General features: G+C 35.1%; 3 protein-coding genes and 1 long non-coding RNA gene across 7 annotated transcripts in view; 3 read left to right on the top strand and 1 right to left on the bottom strand.

The window, feature by feature from the left end:
* The window catches only part of LOC147843665 (uncharacterized), a 628,067-nt gene that overhangs the window by 482,269 nt on the left and 118,719 nt on the right, over window positions 1-27,079 (top strand). The gene's annotated exons all lie outside the window — the stretch shown is intronic.
* atp5f1e (ATP synthase F1 subunit epsilon) lies at window positions 1,639-7,017 on the bottom strand. 2 transcript variants are annotated; one of them, NM_001302742.1, is made up of 3 exons: window positions 6,889-7,017; window positions 6,517-6,644; window positions 1,639-1,775 (listed from the first exon to the last, which is right to left on the bottom strand). In NM_001302742.1, exons 1-2 carry the CDS (start codon window positions 6,918-6,920, stop codon window positions 6,521-6,523), a joined length of 156 nt encoding a protein of 51 aa, NP_001289671.1. In that variant the 5' UTR covers window positions 6,921-7,017; the 3' UTR covers window positions 1,639-1,775; window positions 6,517-6,520. The 2 variants fall into 2 exon arrangements, 1 of the variants encoding a protein (NP_001289671.1); XR_015492913.1 differs by having other exon boundaries at window positions 1,641-1,883; window positions 2,550-6,644; window positions 6,889-6,987.
* On the top strand, window positions 9,881-21,532 carry chmp4ba (charged multivesicular body protein 4Ba). The gene is given in 5 exon segments (NM_200195.1): window positions 9,881-10,167; window positions 15,516-15,693; window positions 18,160-18,274; window positions 19,720-19,840; window positions 20,271-21,532. Coding segments are annotated over 5 exon segments (663 nt in total). The 5' UTR covers window positions 9,881-9,983; the 3' UTR covers window positions 20,336-21,532.
* The window catches only part of ahcy (adenosylhomocysteinase), a 31,517-nt gene continuing 30,551 nt past the window's right edge, over window positions 26,114-27,079 (top strand). For 2 of the 3 annotated variants that reach the window (XM_087255201.1, NM_199218.2), the window contains 1 exon segment: window positions 26,231-26,335. Coding sequence is in view for 2 of the 3 variants with exons in the window: in NM_199218.2 (NP_954688.1) it covers window positions 26,308-26,335 (28 nt within the window). In the remaining variant the exon portion in view is untranslated. 3 annotated transcript variants of the gene reach the window in all.

Below are 27,079 nucleotides of genomic sequence, written 5' to 3' on the forward strand. Positions count from 1 at the left end.
AAACACTGTTAATAGTTGAATAAACTAAATACATTTCACTTGCCAGAGCAATATCACCCTGCAGTTCAAGACGGGTTACTCACTGAAGCTAAGCAGGGCTGAGTCTGGTCAGTACCTGGATGAGAGACCACATGGGAAAACTGGGTTGTTAATTAGTCCTATTGCCCCAGTGTAGTATAGAAGACACTATACTATCAGTAAGCACCGTCTTTCTCATGAGACATTATCCGGACTCTCTGTGGTCATAAAAAATCCATTGGCACTTCAGTGTCCTGGTCAAATTCCATCAATCAGCCCTTACCCATAATGGCCACCCACTCATCCCCATCATAGATATATACACTAGATATCGCATAGGGACCCTGAGCATGCGTCAATAGCGCTGCCACATTGGTACAGTGCTCCCAGGACAAATGTCATTCAACCGCACTAGACAAGACAGTGTTATTACGTGAAGATGCGGGACTTTAGCGCTGTCTACGGGTGTAGTAACAAGCAAACAAAGAAAACAAAGCACAAAGGCAGTACATTTCATAGGTAATATTATGTTTTTTTCTGTTTTTGTATGTTCTGAACTTTTGTGCTAATCAGGTAACGTTATTGAGGATAACAGTCACTTACAGCATACGGCAAAGTAGCTCTAACTCGCACTAAACACTCGGCTTATGCTAGTTTTGTTGAATAAAATCAGCAAACAATGCAAAAGAAATATGACAACGAGATGCTGCGCTGCCAGAAACTTGTATTATTGTCGGCTAGTGAACGAGTCGTTCGGGGGATTCATTCACAAACGAATCGCTCCTCCGTCAGTATGAGAAGTGAAAGCAGGAGAGGTGTGTTTCAGGACACGGATTAGATTAAATTTAACAGGGAGGGTGAATAGTACACTTCTGTATACACAAACACAAGTTTGTCAGGAATGCCAGTGCGATCACTGATCCATCAACGTAGAAAAGTGATGTAAAATTATAATTTTCGTAATTAGAAAAAAATAAATTACATACTAACATCCAGGAAAACTCCCGGTCACAGATATATGTGTAAATGTGTTTATCTCTGGCTTTGCATGGCCACAGTCCTCCACTGTACCTTGGTCCCGCATTCATTTCAAAGGAGCGCTACCCTGTAGCAAGATGGCGGCGCTATTGACGCATTCCGTCCAATAGACAACAATAGGCCATGCGACATCTAGTGTATATATCTATGATCCCCATCCCCTTGGACTGGCTTGATCACCGTCTCTCCACTCCACCAACAGCTGGTGTGTGGTGAGCGCACTTGTGCTGTTTTCCTGTGGCTGCAGTCGCATCATCTAAGTGAATGCTGCACACTGGTGGTGTTGTGGAGAGACCTCCCTTTCTCATGGCTTTGGGGTAATACACACATTACATTGCTGCTTTTTTCAAATGAAACGATTTAGATGGACGCACCTGATGAATGCCACCTTTCATTGACTTACAAAATATGAATTTAAAAGAGCTTTTATATTGATAAACCAGAAGTCTCCACAGAACTCCCAGAATGTAAACCTGTAATACTTTCATTGTCTCTATAGACCGTTACTACTTGCGCACAAGCAAAATTGATAAGCTTATGCCCTTGCCAAACTTACAGCTCTTCGGACAAACAAGAGGAGGCTGTTTTAGTTTGAGACTCTTCATAATTTATTATCAAAAGAACAGCTATTTTCATTCATTCATCATAACTGCAGATCTTGAAAATCCAACAGAGAATGTGTGTGGAGACGTGGGGATTGCAGGATGTAATTACAGCTCCTACAAAAGAAGAAACACAATCAATCATTATTCACAACATAACATACACATGCATTAAAAAAAACACTAAAAAGTGGATCTAAATGGACTTAAGGCTGATTTATACTTCTGCGTCAAACGCCGGGTATGCTACTGCGCTGACGCATAGCCCTTCGTCGTGGCCGTCGGCGTTGCTGACGTGCACCTCTCAAAAATTGTAACTACACTTCGCAACGACGCGTATCGCAAGCTCTGTGATTGGTCGGCTTGGTATTGCTGACGAGTCTGGGCGGGACCGAGAGCCGCACGAATGGCGCGAGCTGGACGCGAGCCCAATGGAGCGATTGTTTACAAGTGTGGAGTCCAATGAAGGAGCTCCGGATGGGAAGTTTTGTTCTGTGTTTACCTCATAGTTAAAGTTGTTGCACGTCCGCCGGTTCCTGCCTCAAAATGAGCGAGTTTGAGCCACTTGTACATCCAGGAAGTGTTCAGGAAAAGCAAAACAGCAGAGAAGAACTCGACACAGAGGAACATTTACACCTCACTGCCCACTAGCGTTTTGGAAGTGTTAATTCAGACCAACAGAGACAGCGCACAGAAGTATAAATGCACAGCTACGCGCGTTGCATGCGCCGTGGGTCATGCCGGTCACTTGACGCAGAAGTATAAACCAGGCTTTAATGCATCACTTTCTACACAGTGTTGGATGTAATTGTTAACCAAGGAAGTAGTTACTTGGCCGGTCACAATAATCAATATATGAAGAGTTCAGATGCAAAAGCCGCTAAACGCCACTTCCGCCAAAGATGAGCTAATGACATTGAGTGAATGCTTTAGGTATGTAGTACATGTTCAACAAACAGATTTGCTTCAAATCATTTAAAATCGCAGCATCAGCGCATTCAGAAATAAGTTTGTTGGCAAAAGCTGCTAAACGCCACTTGCCTTTCACAGCAAAAGCCGCTATATCCCGAGAACCAATCAGAAGGCACGAATCTAATCATGTTTTCAATGTAGCGGATTGCTGATACGGCGGCTTTGATAGGGAGACTGTTTTATTCTGCTTTCGATTTTAAAAGATGGAGTTTGATGAACTGGATGAGTCTGTCCGAATGTCAGTGAATGACAAAAGAAAACGTCCCTTACCTCAAAACTCATAAGAAAAAAGAAAACACACTGTATAGTCTAAAGTGTATGATGCATTCATAACGTTTGTTTTGCAAAGCGACACTATAAGTCTGATTTACTATACATTAAACAACAACTGCATTTCACGAAAGAGAGTAAAGAGAAAAAAATAAAAGTTCTTTTATCCCACGTGGATGCTATGAGGATAAACAAGAGACCAAAACCTTGAGTATGGTGAAAATAAATGAATGACAGCTTCTAAAATTGTCTGAGAGGCATCCCCTTTTTGCCCAGTAGACCTACCTTGTGTTTTATTAACTAATGTAAGCTCTTTTTTTAATAGATAGTCTATAAAATTATACATTATTTATATTACTTCATAATACCTATACGTCTGATAAGCTTTTTTTATTAATGGACAATGCACAGATATTGATGTTTCACACTGTTTTTACAGCACATTATTTGAATCCATCAAGCTTAGTTTACAATGTTTACACTGTTCTACTTGCATTAAATCTAAATCCAGAATATCAGAAATGACAACAAATTGTTAAGATTTAACTAATGTCGGTTTTAATGTTATTGATTAATGCACTTCACAGATTTCATTCATTCATTCATTCTCCACCTGCTTTTTCCCTGGTTTATCACAGTGAAATGAACCGCCACTTACTTGACAGATTTATGCATTTCAGGTGGTTTGCGTAATGTGTTTTATGTTTGGTAAAAATTTCTAATTGCATCTTTATTTTCAACTAATTACACTGTCTTGTTCCAATAGGTGGATTTACAGGTTTTCAAAAAAAAAAAAAGACGACATGGATTTAGCTGGTTTTGAAGCAAAATAAAATGTCCCTGGTTAAAAACCAAGAGAATGGTCTAACCAGTTAAACTCTGCTGCAATTTTGGGATTTCCGCCTGGATTTTGCCTACCCAAATTTAAAAGTTTCCCAAATCCACATGCAGAGGTGTAAATGCAAAAATGTGGTATCATTTTAAAGAAAACCCTTTGAATTTACATAAAACACTATTGAAAGTGTTTAAAATAACTGTATATATGTCGTCTGTGTTATAATAAACACCTAAAAAAAAACAAAAGAGGCGCTTCTTGTATTTTATTTTTTATGAACTCAAATTTGAAAGTGTACCTTTAGGTTCTGTGTGGTCTAGGGTGCTGTAATTAATTTTGGTGGTTCCTGCACATGTCTAAAATCATAGGAAAAAAGAAAAATGTCTACCATAATCTATGCAAAAGTTATTGTATTTCAACTGATGAGAGGTGCTATACAAGCCACAGGGACTGATCATCGTTTACATATTTCACTATTCTTTTGTTTGATCAAACATAATTCGCTGTGTTTGGAGCACATAAGACATATAAATGGATTACTTATGCACATCACCTCAAAAACAGAGGAGAATGGCCCTGAAGTGCCCAGCATAAGGTAAGAGATGACAGCTGTCTGTGCTATCTGGGGCTGCTTAGTGATCATAAATGTATTGTTTTCACTTCTGCTCCATGGAAACAACACGATTAATTTGACAACTGTTTGATATGTGAATATGATTCAGTAAAAAGAATGCTAGAACCATACAAGCACCGGCAAGAGCTTTCATTTGAGCTATAACTTGTACATGTGTCATATGAAAATGAACCAATGTTCAATACCCAGCTCGGGTATCCAAAATACTGTGTATTTAAGTGTAAATACATTTTGTACAGTAGAATAAAAACCAAAGTGATGCATATGTGCATAAAATATAGATTCTTCACTTTCAAACAAAACCACTTATGGGGGTCTGTTGCAATGCTAGCCCTTTAAATCTTATAGCGAAAATCGATGAGGTTACGGACCCGGTACTGGGTCCGCAGAGTTTAAGTGACATTTATGAAAAAAGCAATTTTATTTACTAGCTAATAACCTTATTGCCTATAACATGAAACGTTCTGAACCTAATCAGAGGAGCCTGATAAAAAAAAAAAGCTCTTTTACAAGAAAAGAGGTCAGGTGGATTTAGAGGGTTTTGCATCTGAACTCTTATCTCTTGACTTATCACACAGCACATGGGTATGTCCTCAATCATTTTTGGTAACACAATATACATCCTCTATACATAAAAACCAATTCTAACAACATTTTAGCTCATTGTGCAACATTTCTATGTCTACTGGAGGTGTCAGTATGGTCTTAAAACACTACAGTATTTACTATCATTTACTTTAGTATATTTTCATGTGTGTCTGAGAACTGAAAATAGATCTAATAGCAGATGGTCGCAACCTCTGTTACTTTTTACCTTTCATTTTTTTGTTAATGTTTATTATTATTTAGGATATACCTTTTCACATTCTAATTGCAATGTCTAATTATTAAATCGTTAAAATGACTATAATTAAATAAAATATTCTTAAGAATAAAATTCAGAGTAGGACTGGGCTAATAAACACTATAATATTTACTCTATATTGATATAAGTGCCAATCACCCAGCATAAATGCTCAACTTTGGGAATTTAGAAGTGTTTTGATACAAAAGATGTACCAAATTTTTGGCCACCGAAAATATGTTACTTCATTTCATGGACCCTCTAATTTCTGTACCTTCAGTCATTGTTGGGGTTCTCTTAAATCTGAAAGCAACTTGTATCGAAATGTATATCGTTATCAGTCAATATGGAAAGCAATTATCGAGATTGCATTTTTGCCATTTCGCCCAACTCAGAGAATTCTGTTACACACATTTTGTAACTAAAGGTCACATTCATCAAAATATTAGTCTTGATTTATTCATTAATATATCAACTGAATGTGCATTGAGATGTACAGAGATGTTTGGTATTGAATCACGCAATCAAATTCCTCATTGAGTAATTCAGTTAATTTTCAAAGTAATTAGTAACGTAATTTAAATACAATTATAATAAACGTGCCTTGCCTATTAGGCATGATAATCAGTTTCAGAATTTATTGCGGTTTGAAAAAGTCAAGGTTTTAAAATCGCTAAAGTTTTCTCTTATACCATTCCTAAGGAATATGTAAGATTTCTTTTTTTTTAGTTTGTACGTTTTTCACAACTATTTTTAATGTTTTTTTTAGGGCAACAGCAGAAAAGAAACCTCTACATCAAAAACTACTAGTCTAAACTATAGTAGATGTTTCTAAAAATATAGTGTGTTAAATGGGGGGGAAGGTGGTGTTTTTTACCCAGAAATTTAAAAAGAACTTATTTTAGACCAGTAATCACTAAATACCATTTCAATGTGGTCATGTCATTGGCTCATGAACATGTCCTGCTTGTTATGAAATTATTTAATAACTGTAACAAGAGGCGATTCAATCATAACTTAACGTTAACACAGCTATCATTACATTATTTATCAATATGTGGCTCTTTTTGGATTCTTGGAAGCTATAGGAATTAAAAATGTATAATAGGAAATATGTTGGGACCATTGTTTTTGCTAACATCCCTCAAAATGATTTATACTGTGCTGTTTTTATCCAAGGTTATCATACCGCCAGAATCTTATTCCAGCCCATGCCCATGGTCTATATTAATGTAATTAGTAATTAATTACCTAACACTGTTTCCACTTATGTAGCACAGTTCATATTAACATCTAAACTCACATCATTATGTGGTCTTGGCTTTGATGACCCTCACATTGGACTCGGCGTTTTTAATCGCCTCAGCTTTGATCTGCGGCTTCAGTGCAGCCCGCACGACCCTTGCGCAGATCGCAGAGTACCTGATGTAGCTGAAAACACAACACAATCATTAGCTTACTGAATAACCGTCAGAACTGTCTGCTAACTTTAGTATATCTGAATTAATCCACTGTGTTAAAAAGATACACATAGCGCTAATGCTAAGGTAAACAGCAGTAAGGTCAAAGGCACTCTACAGCGAACATTTAGCTTCACAGACTGCAGAGCGCATGAATATTATAACGCAAATTGCTCTGCTCTCTTTAAATTGATTAATAATGATCATTTAAATACCTCAGACCCGCTTGTCTCCAATAAGCAACCATTTTTCCGAGTAAATGTGCGTCAAGCGTCCGACAAGTGCTGCTGTTCGTGCTGATCAAGGACGAGGACAAGGCCTGTACGGCCGCCGGAATCTACGTCATAGGCCGGCGCACAGACTTATTGGCCGGCAAACACGTCAATCATTATAGTTGTGTTGGATTTTAACCAATCACCGAGCACAAATTTAAAACCTCAATTTCTTATTTTGAGGCAGATATATTTTGAAGAAAGAAGACGTTGAAAATGTCTTAGCTTTAAGAAATTTGAGAAATATGAGAAATAAAAAAAAAGTCATGCAAGCAGAATGCTACACAATTCTTTACATGTTAAAAGTGTTTTTGCAACATTACATTTTAATAAATAAATACACAAATATATACATAAATAAGTAAATGAGTAAATAAATTCATGGATTCCTGCATAAAGCAACAAATAAATAAGTAAATACACAAAATTAATAAATAAATATGTAAATAAATCCACACAAATAAAACAATAAATAAATAAATAAAACTGTATATATATATATATATATATATATATATATATATATATATATATATATATATATATATATATATATATATATATATATATATATATTTATATGTGTGTGTATGTATGTATATATATATATATATATATATATATATATATATATATATATATATATACACACACACACACACACACACACATACACACACACACACACACACACACATATAAATAAAACTGTATATATATATATATATATATATATATATATATATATATATATATATATATATATATATATATATATATATATATATATATATATATATATATATAAGACACTACAGTATTTACTATCACTTACTTTAGTATATTTTCATGTGCGTGTCTGACAACTGAAAATAGATCTGGTAACAGATGTCGCAGCCTCTTACTTTTTACCTTGCACTTTTTTGTTAATTCATTCATTCATTTTCTTTTCAGCTTAGTCCCTTTATTAATCTGGGGTCGCCACAGCGGAATGAACCGCCAACTTATCGAGCACGTTTTTACGTAGCAGATGCCCTTCCAGCCGCAACCCATCTCTGAGAAACATCCACACACACTCATTCATACTCATACACTACGGACAGTTTAGCTTACCCAATTCGCCTGTACCGCATTTCTTTGGACTGTGTCGCCTACATACATAAATAAATACATATAAATCCATAAATTCCTGCATTAATCAATATATAAATAATGAATAGTGTGGGCAGGGGTAAATAATTTAAAAAATTAAACGGATGTTGGGAGAATAAGAAAATTCTGAACTGAAAGTTGATTTCTTTTTCCCCCTAGATTTTTAAATTTATTTAATAATTTATCTGCCCCCAATATTAATTATTTGTAAAATGATTTATGCAGGAATTTATGGATTTATATTTATTTATTTATTTATTTATTTGCTTATGTGTTTATTTATTGTTTTATTTATGCAGGAATTTATGGATTTATATATATATTTTTTTCATGTATTTCCATATGTATTTATTTATTGTTTTACTTATGCAGGAATTTATGGACTTATTAACTCATTTATTTATGTGTTTATTTATTTGCGTATTTATTTATTTATTTATTTATTTTTGCAGGTTTCAAAATATAATAATAATAAATATAGAAGAAAAAATATATAAAGTGAATACTAAAAGTTTCTCTTTCTCCCTTTTGAAATTCTAGTCAGCAGGTCCTGAAATGTTAAGGTTCTCAATGACAGAAAATATGGGACTTCATGTTTAGGTAAAGGAGTTCAGTGATCCTTTTGTGCATAAATTTAACTAAAAACAGTATTAATTTATTTTAATAAAAAGTAAGCTCGCTAGTAACATCAGTAATCCTAAAACATTTATTTTATTTAAAAAAATTTACTATTTAAAAAAAATGTATGATGGTGAAAATGGTGAAAGAAAGTAAAAATTTATAAATAAACCCTTATAATTATAGACAAGCACGACCTTTAATCAAATAAATTTATCGAATATTTTGATAGGGAGGATAAAACCTACAAAAACAACAAATAAATACGCAAATATATATATATAAATGAGTAAATAAATCCAAAAATTTCTGCATAATTTAAATAATAAATAAATAAATAAATAAACATGCAAATATATAAATAAATGAGTAAATAAATCCATAAATTCCTGCATAAATAATATTATAAATTTATGGATATATACATACATTTGTTTATTTGCATATTTATTTATTATTTTATTTATGCAGTAATTTATTAATTTATTCATACACTTATTTATTTATTTGCGTATTTGTATTTATTATTTTATATATGCTGTAATTTATGTATTTATATACATATATTTATTTGCATAATTATTTATTTTTGTTATTTTATCTATACAGTACTCTATTAATTTATTTATACATGTATTTATTTATTTATTTGCGCATTTATTTATTATTTTATTTACGCTGTAATTTATGGATTTATTTATTTATTTGCATCTTTATTTATCTATTATTTTATTTATGCAGGAGTTTTGGATTTGGGTGAATTTATTTATGGATTTATTTGAAAATTTTCGTTTTAATTTTTTATTGTTTAACAAATCAAACTGTACAGTTTAATTTGCCTTTCTATTAGTACAATGTTGAATAGTACTGTAGTAATTTAGCAACTTTTTATAAAAGCACAGAAAAAAAAAACATGACTTTGGAAAATTTACACTTATGAATATGAAGCTTAATCAACAAAATTAATATATTAATATTAAAAACTTCGTTATTCACATCATCATACCTAAAATATCCAAAAATTATTTTCTACCACCTCACATTTGTAATACAGCGTGACAGAGCGGAAACATTTCTATACGTCATGACGTGACTCACTTTCCCGTGACGTGATGATGTCATGCGGCCTGGGTTAGAGAAGAGGAAGCAGAAAACAACAACAAGCCTGTTGGGTTCAGTGACAGCCAGAAGCCACACCGAGGTGACCAGTCTACCCTAGTGTCAAAAACCACCGTCCTGTCAGCCCTTGCTGTCGACCCACGGGAAACATGTCTTTGTTCGGGAAGATGTTTGGTAGCGGTGGCAAAGGGGGTAAATCTGCAAGCCCTCAGGAGGCAATCCAGCGACTGCGAGAAACTGAAGAAATGTTGACCAAGAAGCAGGAGTTTCTGGAGAAGAAGATCGAGCAGGAGCTCGTCACGGCCAAGAAAAACGGCACGAAGAACAAAAGAGGTGAGCGGTCAACTCGGTTACCCTGGTAACGTCTAGATTATCCCGTTAACTCGGTGCAGTTAGCCACAGCAGGTTACCGTGTTTGCTTGTTTAGCCTTGTACAAAGTATACATGTATTTGCTCTGTGGAACGTATTAAACCAATAAACAAGAAATAACACACTTAACGGACTAGTGTTAATTAGCTAAATCATACTTTTACTAAGTACACGCTCTTTTGGCTATGATGTGAAATCGCCCGTGAGGTTTTTATATACACAAGGCGATAGTTTGCTTAAATTGATCTAACGGTATTATTATAGGAAGCTGGCGGTAAATAAAACAGCTCTCCATCAGTTCACCTTTGCCCTAGCCTAGTGGCCTAGTATCTATGGTGATGACAAACATGTACGTCACGTTTGACTCTGGGACTTCCCTGGATTAATTATAAAATAAATGAAACAACATCAAGAACTACTCACTAGCAGGGCCAGACAGAATCTGCAGACTGTTCTGATGATGTTGTGGAATGATTTTGGGAGTATCATAACTTAAAACGTAATATATGAAATAAAAAATAATGCCTCTTTTTTTAACAATGCAAATCCAATTAGATTCCCTTATTTTGTAAACAAAGCAATTCTCTTATATAAGTCGCCTACTAAAAGACAGAAAATATTGCTTTACAAACTGTTTTGTAAATAATGCAAATGAACATTTTCATATTAGTCAGTAATATTACTAAAATTAATTTAGAAACGAAATAAATATAAATTTACACAGGTAAATAAATAGACTCAATGATGGGCCAAAATCTGTGTAACTCTTGGTATTTCTGCGCACACAGATATAGAGGTAAAGTTGGTTTTATATTCGCACATTCAGACTTTCCCCTTAATAAAATAATTTCATAAAAGTATTATTTGCAAACTCTAAACAGTGAAATCATATTAGCAGCCAATGACTATCAAAGTACAACATTGTTCACAGTCAAATAAACAGTGTTAATATTGTTTTCAAGCCACACTTGCATGCTAATTCCAATTGAATATTCAAAGTAATATGGTAAACAATATAGAGACTTCTAAATGAATGAATGTGTGAATATAAAACCAACTTTACCTCTTTCACACAGATTCCATGTGGGCCTACTAGTCATCCTTTAAAAGAGGTTATTGGTAAATATGCCTGTTCTGTGGGATAAATTTAGTTTCTAAAATACTCCAGTCGAAGGTTTGCACCATAGATCATTTAAATACGATGTTCTGTTATTTTAGAGTGACCTAAAACTGGAGAATAATGTATAATGCAAAGAAAGCTTGCTTATAGCTAGGGTCAGACAGAATTTGCCGTTTTTTGCCATTTCTGCAGAGAATTTTGTAAAAAATTATGCGGGATAATTTTGGCTGTATTGTAACTAAAACCTTAATATATGGCATAAAATTAACACATTTTTAACTTGTATTTAATGTTTACAATGCAAATCCAATTAGATTAACTTATTTCGTAAACAAAGCAGGTCTCTCATGTAATATATCTACTCGAAGACAGAAATCATTACTTTACAAACTGTATTTTCATATTAATCAATAATATTGCTGAAATTAGGTTAAAAACTGAGTAAATATAAATTTACACTGGTAAAAAAATAGATTCAATGATGGGATAAAAGTCTGCAGATTTTTGTGTGCTCAGATTTCATTAGTCAGTCTTATCTTTTAAAAGAGGTAGTTGGTAGATATATCTCTGTTCTGTGGGATAAATGGAGTTTCTAAAATACTTCAGTTGAGGTTTTTAAAAAGGAGATCATTTATAGATAATGTTCTCTGGCATTTTGTCGTGACTTAAAATTAGAGATGACATCAAATATGCCAAAAAAAAAAAACTTGCCTATAGCTAGGGCCAGACAGAATCTGCCATTTCTTGCTATTTCTACAGAAAATTATGTAAAGAATCTGTTAATTTATGAGGAGTGATTAAAAATAATATCTTTTTAACTTTTATTTAATGTTTACAATGCAAATTCAATTAGATCTACTTTTTTGGTAGTCAAAGCAAGTGTCCCATATCTACTAGAGCACGGAAAATATTACTTTACAAACTGTATTGTAAATAAATAATATGAAAGTTTTTATATTAGTCAATAATAATATTACTGAAATTAATTTAAAAACAATAAATATATTGAATAAATATAAATGTGTTCACAGCTTTCGTGTGGGCCTACTTGTAGCTCTTTAATGTTCTTGTCAACTTAAGTTTTTTGATGGCAGCATCGTTTCTAAAATTATTTCCAGATTTATAAGCTGTTAACCAAACTAAACAGCTATGGGGAGAATCACTACATTACAAACTATGATTTTATGCAAATAATTATACTTATAAAAGTAAGACTGTCCTTTACTGCTTCAGAGAGAAAAATTACCACAATCCTAACCTTAGAAAATGTCACAGCTGAATAAAATAAAGGACTGAAAAATGTAAAACTGTTACTCCAAAATATCGGTATCCCCTTATTCTGATGGTCCTTTTAACGCATTTTGTTGAATTAAGTTACATTGCATCTACATGCCCACTAGTTCTCAATAGATTATAAGTAGACTGGGGTTAGGGTTAGTCTAAGTTAACATGTACTTGCAGTTTCTTATAGTCAGTTAAATGTCGTGAAAATATAATTGGCTGAATCGTAGAAAAGCTGAATTAAGATCGCGTGTAGGATTGAATCAAGATTGCAAGATTGTATATACATACATACATACATACATACATACACGCACACACACACACACACACACACACACACACACACACACACACACACACAGATTTTATTTTCTGCACGGCATCATGGGTAATGTAGTTTTTCCCTTTTATGCCATTTAATAACTGTTTTGTAAAGTAGTTTATTTAATGCAAACACATGGGTGACATGTTTTCAATGAAAACATACATAATCTATTAGCAACTTCTGAACTCAAAGCGCTCTGTTTTTAAAAATTTATAATTTATTATTATTTTTTAACTTTCAGAACATGATTGCAGTGGTCTATCTATGAAAACATGTCAATATTTAGCTTTATTTACAAAATCCAAAGTGAATATGTTAAATATTCTGAAGCTTTTAAAAATCTGTGTTCTCTTTCTTTTTATGTTAATGTTAATGTTGTTGTTTTGCTAGTCTTAATTAATGCTCTGCATGTTTCTTTCTGGCAGCTATTTCAATGCCAATACTATTTAAAAATCTAATTAGAAACTGATTGCCTCAAAACAAAAAATAAAAACATTGTCATAAATTAGTATTAAAGTATTTTTAGTCAGTGGAAATGTATTTTAATGTGAACACAATTACCAAAAATATCTTTAGAAGGTTGTTTTGTCCTTCCAGAACTGTCTAAATCCAGGCCAAAATCCATAAATTATTTTAGGGCCACATTTAAGAGCCATCTAGGTTGTAAGGTCTGTAACACAACTCCACATTTAAAGTCCCCAGAACAGAGTTAATCAATAATTGATCTGATTATCCTGTATGGGCTGCTGTTGCTGCTGGGACACAACTGTTAGCTGGCTGTGGGACTGGGCTTTTGTCATAGTTTACAGTTCCAGTGCTGTCATGGAAAAAAGTGTGTGACATGCGATAATATGTAATAAAGTGTGTTATTTTTATGTCATGTGACGTCTTTTGAATGGCCTCTCTGAGCGCGCATGTGATGTAAGAGTCTGACTGGGGTTTTATTGCATTGCAAACCTGATAAATTCAGATTACATTCCATACATTGCACAAACACAGCTGCTGTTGTCTTCTTTCCACAGCTGTTGTTGTATCTTCTGCTTGTTGAATTGACAGCTCGAATCATTGTTTAATAAAGGTTTGGGATTTTAATTTCCAAAGAGACTAAATAAGACCTCTATTGGGCCTGTTTAAAAATGAGCAACTATACCATCATATTTTAGTATCACTAATGTACTGTTTTAGTTTTTGGTCAAATTAGTTAATGCTCATTTTTTACATTTTGTTTTGAATTTCATTTTTCTTCGGATGGTCCTTTAGTCATCAGGTGTTGCAGCAGTGGAATGAACCGCCAACTTATCCAGCGTATGTTTTACACAGCGGATGCCCTTTTATCTGCTACTCAGTACTGGGAAACATCCACTCATTTACACTCATACACTACGGCCAATTTAGTTTATTCAATTAGCCTATAGCGCATGTCTTTGGACTGTGGGGGAAACCAGAGCACCCGGAGGAAACCCAGCCCAACACGGTGAGAACATGCAAACTCCAAGGAATTCTATACTAAATATCAGAGGGCAGAGAGTTCGACAAGTTCAGTGGCAATGAATAGAATGCCTGATTCACTCAAAGATTTTATCTGCAAAGGTGTTCGTTTATTTTTTAGCAGCGAAAAAAGGCAGCATGGGACAAAATTTGCCAATGTGTCTCAGCTGAAAAAAAAAGATCTTTACTGTGGCTCAAATGTAAGATTGGCATCAAATATCACATCCAGATATTATTTTTTTTACAGTGTCAAACTTAATTTATCATAAACATTTATTTTCTGTGAAATCGATCATTTCAAAGTGACATTACAGAGCAATATCAGAAGGCTTGTACCTTTTCAGTGGAAGTCAACTAAACCACCAACACATACTAAAATGGGTAGAAAATGTAATGGCAAATTTAAAGCTAGAAAAACTCAATTATAGCACCCAAGGCTCAAATAATAGATTCTTCAAAGTTTGGAGACCCTTCCTGTCATATTTTGAGAACAGATTTATTCCAAATACTTGAATTGTAAGCTCCCAACTCACCCCTAAATTCAATATTTACCATTTTTTCATTTACCTTTTTTTTTTAATTAGTATTATTTTACCTTGTATTTGTTTTCTGTTTTTTTCATGTACTTTGTTCTGCTATACGTTTGAGTTGCCATATGTAGAAAGGTTTTTCTGAAAAATTCAATAAAAACACTTGTCTTCTTCTACTACAGAGCTGCGAATTCATGACTCTTTCTAAGAAAATTAATTAACTTTTTCTTTTTTATATAATAATTTTTTAATATATAATAAACGGGATTTTACCTTTATTTGATAGGACAATAGAGAGAATTGTCAGGAAAGCATGGGAGCAGAGAGAGGGTAAGGGTCGGCATAGGACCACGGCGCGGAATCAAACTCGGGTCGCCGTGAGCACCGGAGTGCATGTGTGGACGCACTAACCACTGTACCACTGGTGCTGACAAAATTAAAAAACTTTAAATCAAATCAAATGACTCTTAATTAAATTGTGCAGTATTATGCAATGCATTTACTAAGTTCTCCCATTTTCTGCTTTAATTATTCTATTCACCTTGCTTTCTCTTGTTGAAACAGCGGCACTACAGGCGTTGAAGCGCAAGAAGCGCTATGAGAAGCAGTTAGCTCAGATTGACGGCACTCTTTCCACCATTGAGTTCCAGCGGGAGGCGCTAGAAAACGCACACACCAACACCGAGGTCATCAAAAACATGGGCTACGCTGCCAAGGCCATGAAGGCGGCACACGACAACATGTGAGGAGTTTCTCGGCTCTTATCAGTGTTTTTGTTCTGTTTCTCTCTGCCTGGGTTTGTGTTGATGCAGATTGCAAGTACTATACAAGAACACAGACTAATTAACGGTTAAGGGAGCTATATATACAGTTGAAGTCAAAACTATTATTATTATTATTATTCCTTTAAATATTTCCCAAATGATGTTTAGCAGAGCAAGGAATTTTTCACAGTACGTATGATAATTTTGTTTTTGCTGGAGAAAGTCTTATTTGTTTTATTTTGGCTAAAATAAAAAGTATAATAACAGTTTTTAATTTTTTAAAAAACATTTTAAGGTCAAAATTATTAGCCTCATAGCGAATGATTTTTTTCCAATTGTCTACAGAACAAACTACTTCATAGAACAGTTTGCCTAATTGTTTTAACGTGCCTAATTAACTCAGTTAAGCCTTTAAATTGCACCTTAAGCTGAGTATTAGTGTCTTGAAAAAAGTAAAATATTATTTACTGTCACCATGGCAAAGATAAAATAAATCATTTATTAGAAATGAGTTATTATAACTATTACGTCTAGAAATATGTTAAAAAAAGTATTTTTTATGTTAAAGAGAAATTGGGGAAAACTAAAGGGGGCCTAATAATTCAGGAGGGCTAATAATTTTAACTTCGACAGTTAGTTAGTGTATGTCTTGAAGGGATAGTTCACCCAAAAATCCACAATTTAAACACTGTTAGTTAACTGTATTTGTCCTTTTAGGGAGATTTCATTTGCGGTGTACACTCACAGAGACATCTGACATTCAATAAATCAATAACCATCTCCTTAGTTTTAGGAATATTTAGGAGAGGGTTTGAATTTTCACACCAAGTTAAGAACAGGCCCAGGGTATTTTTACCCTCTCTCAAATGGTTCCAAATCTTTATGAGTTTCTTTTTTTTTTCTGATGAACACAAAAGAAGATACTCTGTAGAAATGTAAAAAAAATGGGTAACTGTTGATATGCATCAAAACAAATACTAATGGAAGTCTATGGTTACAGGTTATCGCTTTCATTTAAATAGTAATTTTGTGCTTAACAGAATAAATAAACTCAAACAGGTTTGGAGCAAGTAAAGAGTGAGTAAATGATGACATAATTTAGTTTATCAATTTAATGGCAGTATGTAAGAAAACGTTTGACTCAAATTCTTAGGTTTACATTGCAAAAAAAAATGCCTTTCTTAATTTTTTTTGTCTTGTTTGTAGTCCAAGTGTCTAAAACTAGTAAATCAAGAAGCATTTTCTAGACAAGCAAAAAATATTGTCTGTTTTAAGTAAGAATATGCCAAACTTAGTTGAGTTTTTCCTGAAAACAAGCTAAATGATCTGCCAATGGGTTAAGCAAAATACTTTTTGTTTTTGTTTTCACATAAGATTGTTTTGCGCCCCCCATCTGCTTGTTAAGTGGGACGTCACACAAAGCAGCTTCCGGGTCCAATCGCTATATCAGACTGTATGGGAAGACTCAATAAATGGTAATAATAAATGTTTACAAAGCTCTGCAATACTTTTAAAAATCACAAAATAAATATGTCCAAGCCTAATATCCGATAGCCAGTAAGTGATACATTTTTTAGAAATGTTTTTTATTTGTATTTTTATATAAAATTCACATTAATGTGTGATAGGACTAAAAAGTGGCCACAAATGAATATTTTCTCAATTCAAATGAGTAGCGGCTTGGACCCGGAAACATATTTTTTTGATTGTTTTCAGGAAAAATTCATTAATTTTGGCATATTTTTCCCTAAAACAAGACAATATATTTTTTGTTTGTCTAAGAAAATGCTTCTTGATTTAGAAATTTTTAGATATTTGGACTATAAACAAGACAAAAGCATTTTTTTTACAGTCTATGAAAGCCAGGAAAAAGAAAAACGCCTTTTGTTACATTTTTACACCTGAAAAAATGCATATAACGCTTAGGATAGCGCTGTCCTGTGTTCTCAAAGTGTCATGCAAAGAAACAGATTAATTCATAAAGTTTCACTTAGCTGAACTGTAGTCTTACATTGATTTTATTACAGAACAGTGTAATTTTAATGAGCTCATCTGGCGACATGATGTCTGTGAATTGCAGAACTTATGCAAACATCTCTGTGTTGTTGTGATCAGATGCTTCCTTTAACTGCAGTTTCTCTCACTGCTGTTAGTTTTGTCTCATATTTACATATTTCATCTAAACATCGCTCTCAGCAGTGTGCATGTGATCTGAATGTTCAAAGTATTTTCAATAATCAATGATCTTAAAAAAACAACTTGTCCATGAGTATATCAGGGTATCGTATCATGTTTTCTTTTGACTGTTACATGTGCTCAAGTACAAGCATGAGCTTTTAGTTCACTTAGAGGCCACCGGTGTTACTCAAAACTATTATTTTAGGAATATATTTTATTGATTGTCATAGCTATTGTGATTCAGTATCTTACGTGTGTACTTTCAGGGACATCGACAAAGTGGACGAACTCATGCAGGACATCACAGAACAGCAGGAGCTGGCACAAGAAATTTCAGACGCAATCTCCAAACCTGTCGGGTTTGGAGAGGAATTTGATGAGGTAGGAGTAAAAGATGCTAACCTCACCGCTTTCAGATTATTTCCATGTACTTTCACAGTTTGCACCTGTGTTTACGTCTATTAGGATGTCTGCGGGGTCTTAAAAAGTCTTAAATAATTGTAAACGGGTCTTTTCCTATGTCCATGTAAAGCTACCCGACACACATCCAATCACCAACAATCCATCTCTATAGAAGTTTTAACAAGACTCTATTTATAACTCAATTCACAAAATAGTTTAATTATCTTCCTTGCAATAATATTTGTTTAAAAGTTCTCTGTGTATTTGTAGTCCATATATGGTGAAGACACTGACCTGGACAGTCTGTAGTGCATACATTTAGTTTATTATAGTTTTTAAAGATGTGTTTTATTGAAAAATATATACGTATACACCTAGGCTTTGCTTGTTTTGACAATTTATTAAAACATCTGGCTAAGAAATAACAAATAATAATATTATATAAATATAAAAAAGTCATGTACAAGTCTGAAATGTCATTCATAATGCTCTTAAAAAGGTCTTAAGTTTGACTTTGTGAAACCTGCAGAAATCCTGATTATAAATACAGGTGTGAAGGGGTCCAATGCAAATGTGAAGTACTTTATGACATGGTTAGAAAATAACATAGCTCCACATGACATAATTGCATCAATCCAATGACATCTTGCTTGTTTAAACACATTATATTTGTGCCAAAACACATTTAGATTCAACTTTGATGTAAAACAGACACCACATTTTTGGTGTAGGCTGCCATGAATAACTTAAGGTCATTATTTGCATAATCTTGAAAGGTTTTGGGTAAGATACAGTAAATTATATAATATTGGCATCAACAGTATTGTGGAAAAAATATACACATATTCACTTTTTATTTTCAATGTTTTAATTGTATTTTATTCCTTTTGATTCAAAGTAGAATTTGCAGCATTGTTACTCTGTTTTGATGCTCAAGAAACATTTATGATTGTCTGATAAATAAAGTTGTGCTGTCGGCACTGATAGCCTCATGGTCAGTGTACTGAGTCTGATACATTGTGCTATTGCACTTGAGGTGTCCTGAGTTCAAGTCCCAGCTCACTGACCTTTCCCAATCCTGAATACTGTCTAAATACTGTCCTATCCTTATAAATGCTAAAACAACTTAAGTAAATATGGAACAAAACAAAAAGACGACAGCAACAACAAAAGGTTTGCTGAAAATGTTTATTAATTTTTGATAAATATAAAGTTTAGTACAAAATTTGTTTTAAAAATAACATCTTTCACACTATTATGAGTTACTTTACTATCACTTTCGATGTATTTAATGCAAAAAAAGTAGATTAGCTCATCCTAAAATTAGAATTACGCTGTATTAAGTTATGTGGGATCTCTAAAATCCTGTCAGATTTGACAATCATGTCAATTCTTGGTATTAACAGACGGTGTGTTGTTTTCAGGATGAGCTGTTAGCTGAACTGGAGGAACTGGAGCAGGAAGAGTTGGACAAGAACCTTCTGGAGATTGGAGATAATGTACCACTGCCAAACGTGCCCTCAACGTCTTTACCATCCAGACCAGGTACTATGCACACACATACACACACACAAACACACAAACACACACACAAACAAACACAAATAAGGGAGTTTTCCGAGAGAAATAACAAAATGGGAGATTGGTGGGAGATGGGTCTGGAATATGAGAGACTCCTGGGAAAAACGGTAGTGTTGACAGGTATGACTACGCGGTGGGCCTCAAAATCACTGATTTGGATCCTATTTTAACGTCAGCAAATATAAAACAAAGACTTGTTGAGTTTCTATCACTCCAATATGACTGTGGACACACTTTACCTACACACAGTTCTGTCCAAACAGCTTCCAAAAGTTGATTTCCATCTTTGGTGCTCTTTAAATTGTTCAAATTGCCCTTCAAATTGCTCTGTTAGACTCCTGCAAATGTGTTTATGGTGTCTTTTACTAAATGCATGTGTATTGTGTGTTTGCAGCAAAAAAGAAAGAAGAAGAGGACGAGGATGACATGAAAGACCTGGAGGCTTGGGCTGCCAATTAATGCTCTCATTTCTCCAAACAAAAAAAAACAACCCATACACACGATACAAGGCATAAACCTCACTCCAATACCAGTTATTAAAGGACCTGGGAAGGACTCTTCAGTATGACACAGTTTGACATCTCTGTCTAAAATAGGTAAATATATAAACACCAACAAGAGAAAAACTAAACTCTCCGCCAGGCTTACAGTCAGCACACTCTTCTACACAAGTCTGAGATTTCGCCTCAACTCCGGACTCTTCTGACAGGAAAGGAAAGAAAGACTTGTTGTAGATGAGTGTCTGTGTTTGTACGGCCCTCCGTTACCTGTAAAAGTAGTCATCATTTCAATCCCGCTTCACGAGGAAACCTCTGCTTGGTCTTGAAAACCAACACACACACCCTTTGCACGCAGGGGAAAGTGTCTGTAGCAGTCTGTCATGTTTATTGAAGGGAACGTGTGGTGTATTATGAGTTTGTCTGTTCACATGCACACATTTTTTAAAAGCACTGTACGCCCCTTTTTCGCATCAAGCGTTTCAGATGGTGATAAAAGTGCTGGTGCTTCTCAACGGGACGCCCCAAATCAGCACTTAGTCTTAATGAATATAAGACTTGAGGTGGAGGTAAAGGTCTTTATCACCTCTTGAACGTGCATCAAGCAACAGAAAGGATTTTACTGTAAATAATCTCTCGTTAAAGGCATGATGGTTTACGCTATCCTGACAGCATGAGATTCCTATCTAATAGGGCTCTTGACTCAACGTGTACTGTAATTGGGATATTTCAGAAAAAAACGCGACGATGTCTTGACATTAGGAGTGGTTTCTTGAAATGGGTGTTGTGTTAGAGGGGGTTTGTTGTAGATTTCAGATATTTGTTTTATTTTTGTGGTGCGAATGCGTTCAGGACTGTTTGTATAAGGACAGACGGCACAGATTAAGTTAATATCATGCTTTATTTTACAGAGTGATCTATTATTATGTTCTGGTGAAGTGGTTTTAATTCATTTTTCCGTTCCTAAAAGAGTTTATTAAAGCATTTGAGTATAGAATATTTTAGAGGGGTATATAAGCGCTGAACACGTAACCGAGTTTATTTATCAGACTTCCAATGTTTCAATCGTATCCTTCGTTTGTCTTTTTGACACTCTCGTTTATTTTGTCCTCCTCTGCCTTTCAACCTCACACCTACATTAAAGTTTTGCCAAAATGAACATTTCTCTGGACGTTTGTTTCTATTTTCTTTCTATCATTTGACTATTTAACGTTTCTGTTTTTTGTGTTTTGATTATTAAAGCAGAGTTCAGACTGCATGATTTTAGCCTCAATTTTTGACTTGCTGACAAACGCCTGAAATCACAAGCAAATCGGCGCTCGTTCACGTGAAAAACAATCACACAGTGTGTACTATCAAAGATGCGATCTGAGAGAATCGCCAATGACACTATTTGGGGGGGCCCCCAATAACCCTCTCTACCCCACTCCCCAAACCCCGCTCCTCACTTTTGTCCGTGACAAAACCAGAAAAACCTAAATGTTGTCACTGGGCCCGTACCGACCATCAGTGCCACTACTGACAACCGTGAGATATTTGGCAGGCATATCTGGGGCTTTTGGCCCAATTCAAAATTCAAATTCAAAATCATGTCATGTGAAATGTGTTCTGATTGAAAATAACATCAGCGATCACCTACAGCCAATAAGCACGCAGCATCAACTAGTGTGGGTATCTGCAGGCCAGCGGGAGGTTGGAAAGTGCTAATTTTCGGCCTATTTGGACTAAGAAATTAAGTAGAAACTAGTGTCAATTTAACAGGAGCACCCGTGTCTGTTTGATGTGTAATCTGAGCAATACTACAACTGGGTTGAAAAAGAAATTGCTAATTCCCTTCAAAGCCAGGTGAGCAAAATAATACGTTTTTTACCCCATTAAAGGCTTCTTTCTCATTATGTAGTCAATAACAAAAGATATACTATGTGACTTTGCATTGTTTCCTTGTCACTTCTTGCGTGTGTTTGGTTGTGAGATGTAGTTCGTGGTCCAAGACGAAGTTGTCGTCGATTATTCCTATTGTAAAGTCATTCAGTGTCCAAATGATCCTACAGTGTAAACACAGCAGCGACGAAACACTAGCACTGATAGTCATGCAGTGTGAAAACATCTGTGACGAGACTACTTTGAAAATCATGCGCTCTGAACTCGCCATTAGTTTGTAGACAGAATGCATGTCAAAAGGAATATACAGCTGAAGTCAGAATTATTCACCTTCCTGTGAATTTTATTTATATCTTTTTTAAATATTTCCCAAATGATGTTTAACAGAGCAAGGAATTTTTCACAGTATTTTATATAATGTTTTTTCTTCTGGAGAAAGTCTTATGTGTTTTTTTCGGCTAAAATAAAAGCAGTTTTTAATTTTTGAAAACTATTTTAATGTCAATATTAGTAGCCCCTTTAAGCTATGTTTTAATTTTGACTGTCTACAGAACAAACCATCATTATACAATGATTTGTCTAATTGCCCTAACTTGCCTAATTAACCTAGTTAAACCTTTGTCACTTTAAACTGAATACTAGTATCTTGAAAAATATCTAGTCAAATATTATTTACTGTCATCATGGCAAAGATAATATAAATTAGTTATTAGAAATGAGATATTAAAACTTTATTGTTTAGAAATATCGAGAAAAAAATCTTCTCTTCGTTTAACAGAGATTTGGGGGAAAATATACAGGGGACTAATAATTCAGCAGGGCTAATAATTCTGACTTCAACTGTATTTTATTTATTATTTAAAATACTTGTACAATCAGAATCTTTTCAGAGGTGCTTTTGCTGTGGAATTGAACCCAAGACTGTGTAGTGGTAATGAAAACTGATTTGTACAGGATGTGAAAGATATGAAGCTTTAATACATTTGTATGTTTTCATTCTCTTGTAGGTCCTGGACTTATTGTTATACTGCTATCATTATAATATGACTTATTATTGTTATTAAAATATTTTGACTGAGACTATTGGTTCTAGTATAAAGTTCAGTAGGATTTCTTTGAGATTTGAAACACTCATAAAGCATTCTGGTCATTTTTAGCTGGGAATGAATCTTTGCGAAAGGCTTTAAACCCTCAAAATATACAGTTTGCAGTTATTGGGAGACATAAAACTATTACAACAACAACAACAACAACAAAAAAAAAAACGTTTCAGTTAATTTTGGACTACCATTATTTTAACAGACTACCATCTATAAATTAGCTCACCCCTATCTTACACACTCTCGAGAATTCCTTTTATTGATGAACTTGAATATGTGCATAATTCTGTTTGTGAAAATGTGGTTAATGCTGCTAATTCTCTGATTATTTTCTTAAAATTTTCATGCAGTGATGTGTTCAATGAAAACTTACACTCACCGGCCACTTTGTTAGGTATACCTATCTAACTGCTTGTTAACGCAAATTTCTATTCAGCCAATCACATGGCAGCAACTCGATGCATTTCGGCATGTAGACATGGTCAAGATGATCTGCTGTAGTTCAAACCGAGCATCAGAATGGAGAGGAAATGTGATTTAAGTGACTTTGAACGTGGCATGGTTGTCGGTGATGGGATGGTCTGAGTATTTCAGAAACTGCTGATCTACTGAGAATTTCATGCACAACCATCTCTAGGGGTTACAAACAATAGTCCGAAAAAGAGAAAATATCCAGTGTGTGGCAGTTCTGTAACACAAATGCCTTGTTGATGCCAGTGGTCAGAGGAGAATGGCCAGACGTGTTCGAGCTGATAGAAAGGCAACAGTAACTTAAATAACCACTCGTTACAGCCGAGGTATGCAGAAGAGCATCTCTAAACGCTCAACACATCCAACCCTGAGGCGGATGGGCTACAGTAGCAGAAGACCACACCAGGTGCCACTCTGAAACCGAGGCTACATTTCACACAGACTCACCAGAATTGGACAATAGAAGATTGGAAAACTGTTGCCTGGTCTGACGAGACTCGATTTCTGTTGTGACCTTCAGATGGTAGGGTCAGGATTTGAAGTCAACAACATGAAAGCATGCATTCAGCCTGCTTTGTATCAATGGTTCAGGCTGCTGGTGCTGGTGTAATGATGTAAGGGATATTTTCTTGGCACACCTTGGGCCCATTAGTACCAATTGAGCATCACGTCAACGCCACAGCCTACCTGAGTATTGTTGCTGACCATCTCCATCCCTTTATGATCACAATGTACTCATCTTCTGATGGCTACTTCCAGCAGGATAACGCGACATGTCATAAAGCGTGAAACATCTCAGACTGGTTTCTTGAACTTGACAATGAGTACTCTGTACTCGAATGGCCTCCACAGTCACCAGATCTCAATCCAATAGAACGGGAGATTCACATCATGGATGTGCAGCTGACAAATCTGCAGCAACTGTGTGATGCTATCATGTCAATATGGACCAAAATCTCTGAGGAATATTTCCAGTACCTTGTTGAATCTACGCCACGAAGGATTAAGGAAGTTCTGAAGGCAAAAGGGGGCCAACCCGGTACTAGTAAGTGCACCTAATAAAGTGGCCGGTGAGTATATATTGTATGAAGTATCATAAATTTGGTCAATAAATGTACTATTGGCGAGTATAAAACATTACTTTATAAACCTATTGATTTATTTATTCTTCAACCTCTAACTTTGAACAGTAGTTTAGGTAATAATCTACCTCAACATTTAAATTCTGGTCAGATAGTCAGACTATTCTGACCTCAAACCACTCACTAAACCTTTAATAATGTATTATTGACAGGCTGTTCTGTAAATCTGTACATTCATTCATTTATTTTCTTTCGGCTTAGTCCCTTATTTCTCCAATAGTATCTGGATGCAGCATTTATGAAGCAAGCTGAGATTGCATCACTCAGCGATGCAATGTCAGACACAATGCACTCAAATGGAGTGAGTGACGTCACTGTGACGGGTAGGGTTAGGTGAGTCCAGTAAAAAGCATTGGATGCAGCTCAGATTGCACTGCACCAGGTCTGCATCCAGACCCCTCTCTATTTATCAGGGGTTGCCACAGTGGAATGAACTGCCAACTCATCCAGCATATGTTTCACGCAGCGGATGCCCTTCCAGCTGCAACCCAGCACTGGGAAACATTCACACTCATACACTACAGTTAATTTAGCTTGCCTAATTCACCTTTAGCGCATGTCTTTGGACTGTGGGAGCAAGCGGAGCACAGGGAGAACATGCAGACTCCACACAGAAATGCCATCTGATCCAGCTAGGACTCAAACCAGCGACCTTCTTGCTGTGACGTGACAGTCCTAACCATTGAGCCACCGTGTTGCCCCTAAATCTGTACTTACACATAAATGTTCAGTCTTTCAGGCTAAATTTCATCACACTATTCACTTTTGAGATATGGAGATTTGCATGGGTCACTGAATGGACTTTACACTGGTGTCCAAACAACACAAAATAACCTCTGTTAGTTTACAGAGAATTTACTGTGGAGGAAAACACTTGTTTACATTTAGTAAAGAATGCAAAGTAACTCAATATTTATCACGCTTCTGTATTTAAGCCAATTTTCAAATAGAAAAATCAAGCAGCTAAACAGCTTTCTTCCCGCATGCTCAAACTCGTTATGTTAACTATTATTAACAGCCAGCTCAAACTTGTTGTATATTAAGCAAAAACTCCTCACATTCCAAATGATATTACACACCTTAAACCTTTGTGGCTTCTCATTGGCCTCCGCAGCACGATATGAGCACGCCTACGACGGGGGATTTAGGCCAATTGGGCGGGGCGTACGTCAACCTATGAGAAGCGACAGACGGCTTGAGGTCATGAATATTAAAACAACCGGTTTGTACACAGTTATATTCAAGTTCACATAACAGTTACCTCCTTCTGCACTCACTCAGGTCCACAGCCGGGCTGAAACCAAACCATATCAGGCATTACCAGACAGCACAACGTCAACATGTCAGAGAAGCTTCCATTCAAAGTTGGTTAGTACAAGTTTTATCTGATTCTTGACTCTGGATCGGGCTTAATGCGAGTCTGCACAAAATCATGCAAGCGTGTGTTTACCGCCAATGCTAATTAGCTGATGCCGCGCTTCTGATTTGTGAACAGCGCTTAAATATGTACTCGATGAAGCGGGTAAATCTTTGCAAAATGATGTTGAGTTATATTTGATCGTGTTTTAATTGTAAATCTTAAGTTACTTGCTTGTGCTTATGTATCACATGGCACTGGAGGCGTCATTGTAAGCGCTGCCTTGCTCTAACCGCTCTAATGCAAGCCCTCCCCTTTAAAATCACTGTTTGGGCGCTTTATTCATCTAATTTATCACTACATCTATATATTTGTTTACTCACGACGTATTAAATATGATTTTATAACTAACACCTGTCAAACAAGCTAGCGTGGTTCCATTGAGCGGACGTGAATAAGAAAGTTTGGAAGTTGTAGTTTTTTTGCGTTCACTGTAGAAGCGCTACTAGTATGTGATCTACTGCACTGCTGAACTACATTTCCCAAGATACAGTGGTCAAACGCGCCACTTTTCATTGAACGACTTCATTCGTTTTTGTGAGTCGATTCCTTTGAACAGTTCAAAAAACGTCTGCTCAACGTTGTCACGTGGTCCCCCTAAATATATAAAACGTGTATATAAAGATTTTTTATAGTCTATGATAAAGATATGTAGGTAAAAATATTATTTGTAACTTTATTTTCAACTAGTAATT

This window comes from Danio rerio, chromosome 6 (genome assembly GCF_052040795.2).
Source record: "Danio rerio strain M-AB ecotype USA chromosome 6, GRCz13ab, whole genome shotgun sequence".
In the NCBI taxonomy this organism is placed as follows: Eukaryota; Metazoa; Chordata; class Actinopteri; order Cypriniformes; family Danionidae; genus Danio; species Danio rerio.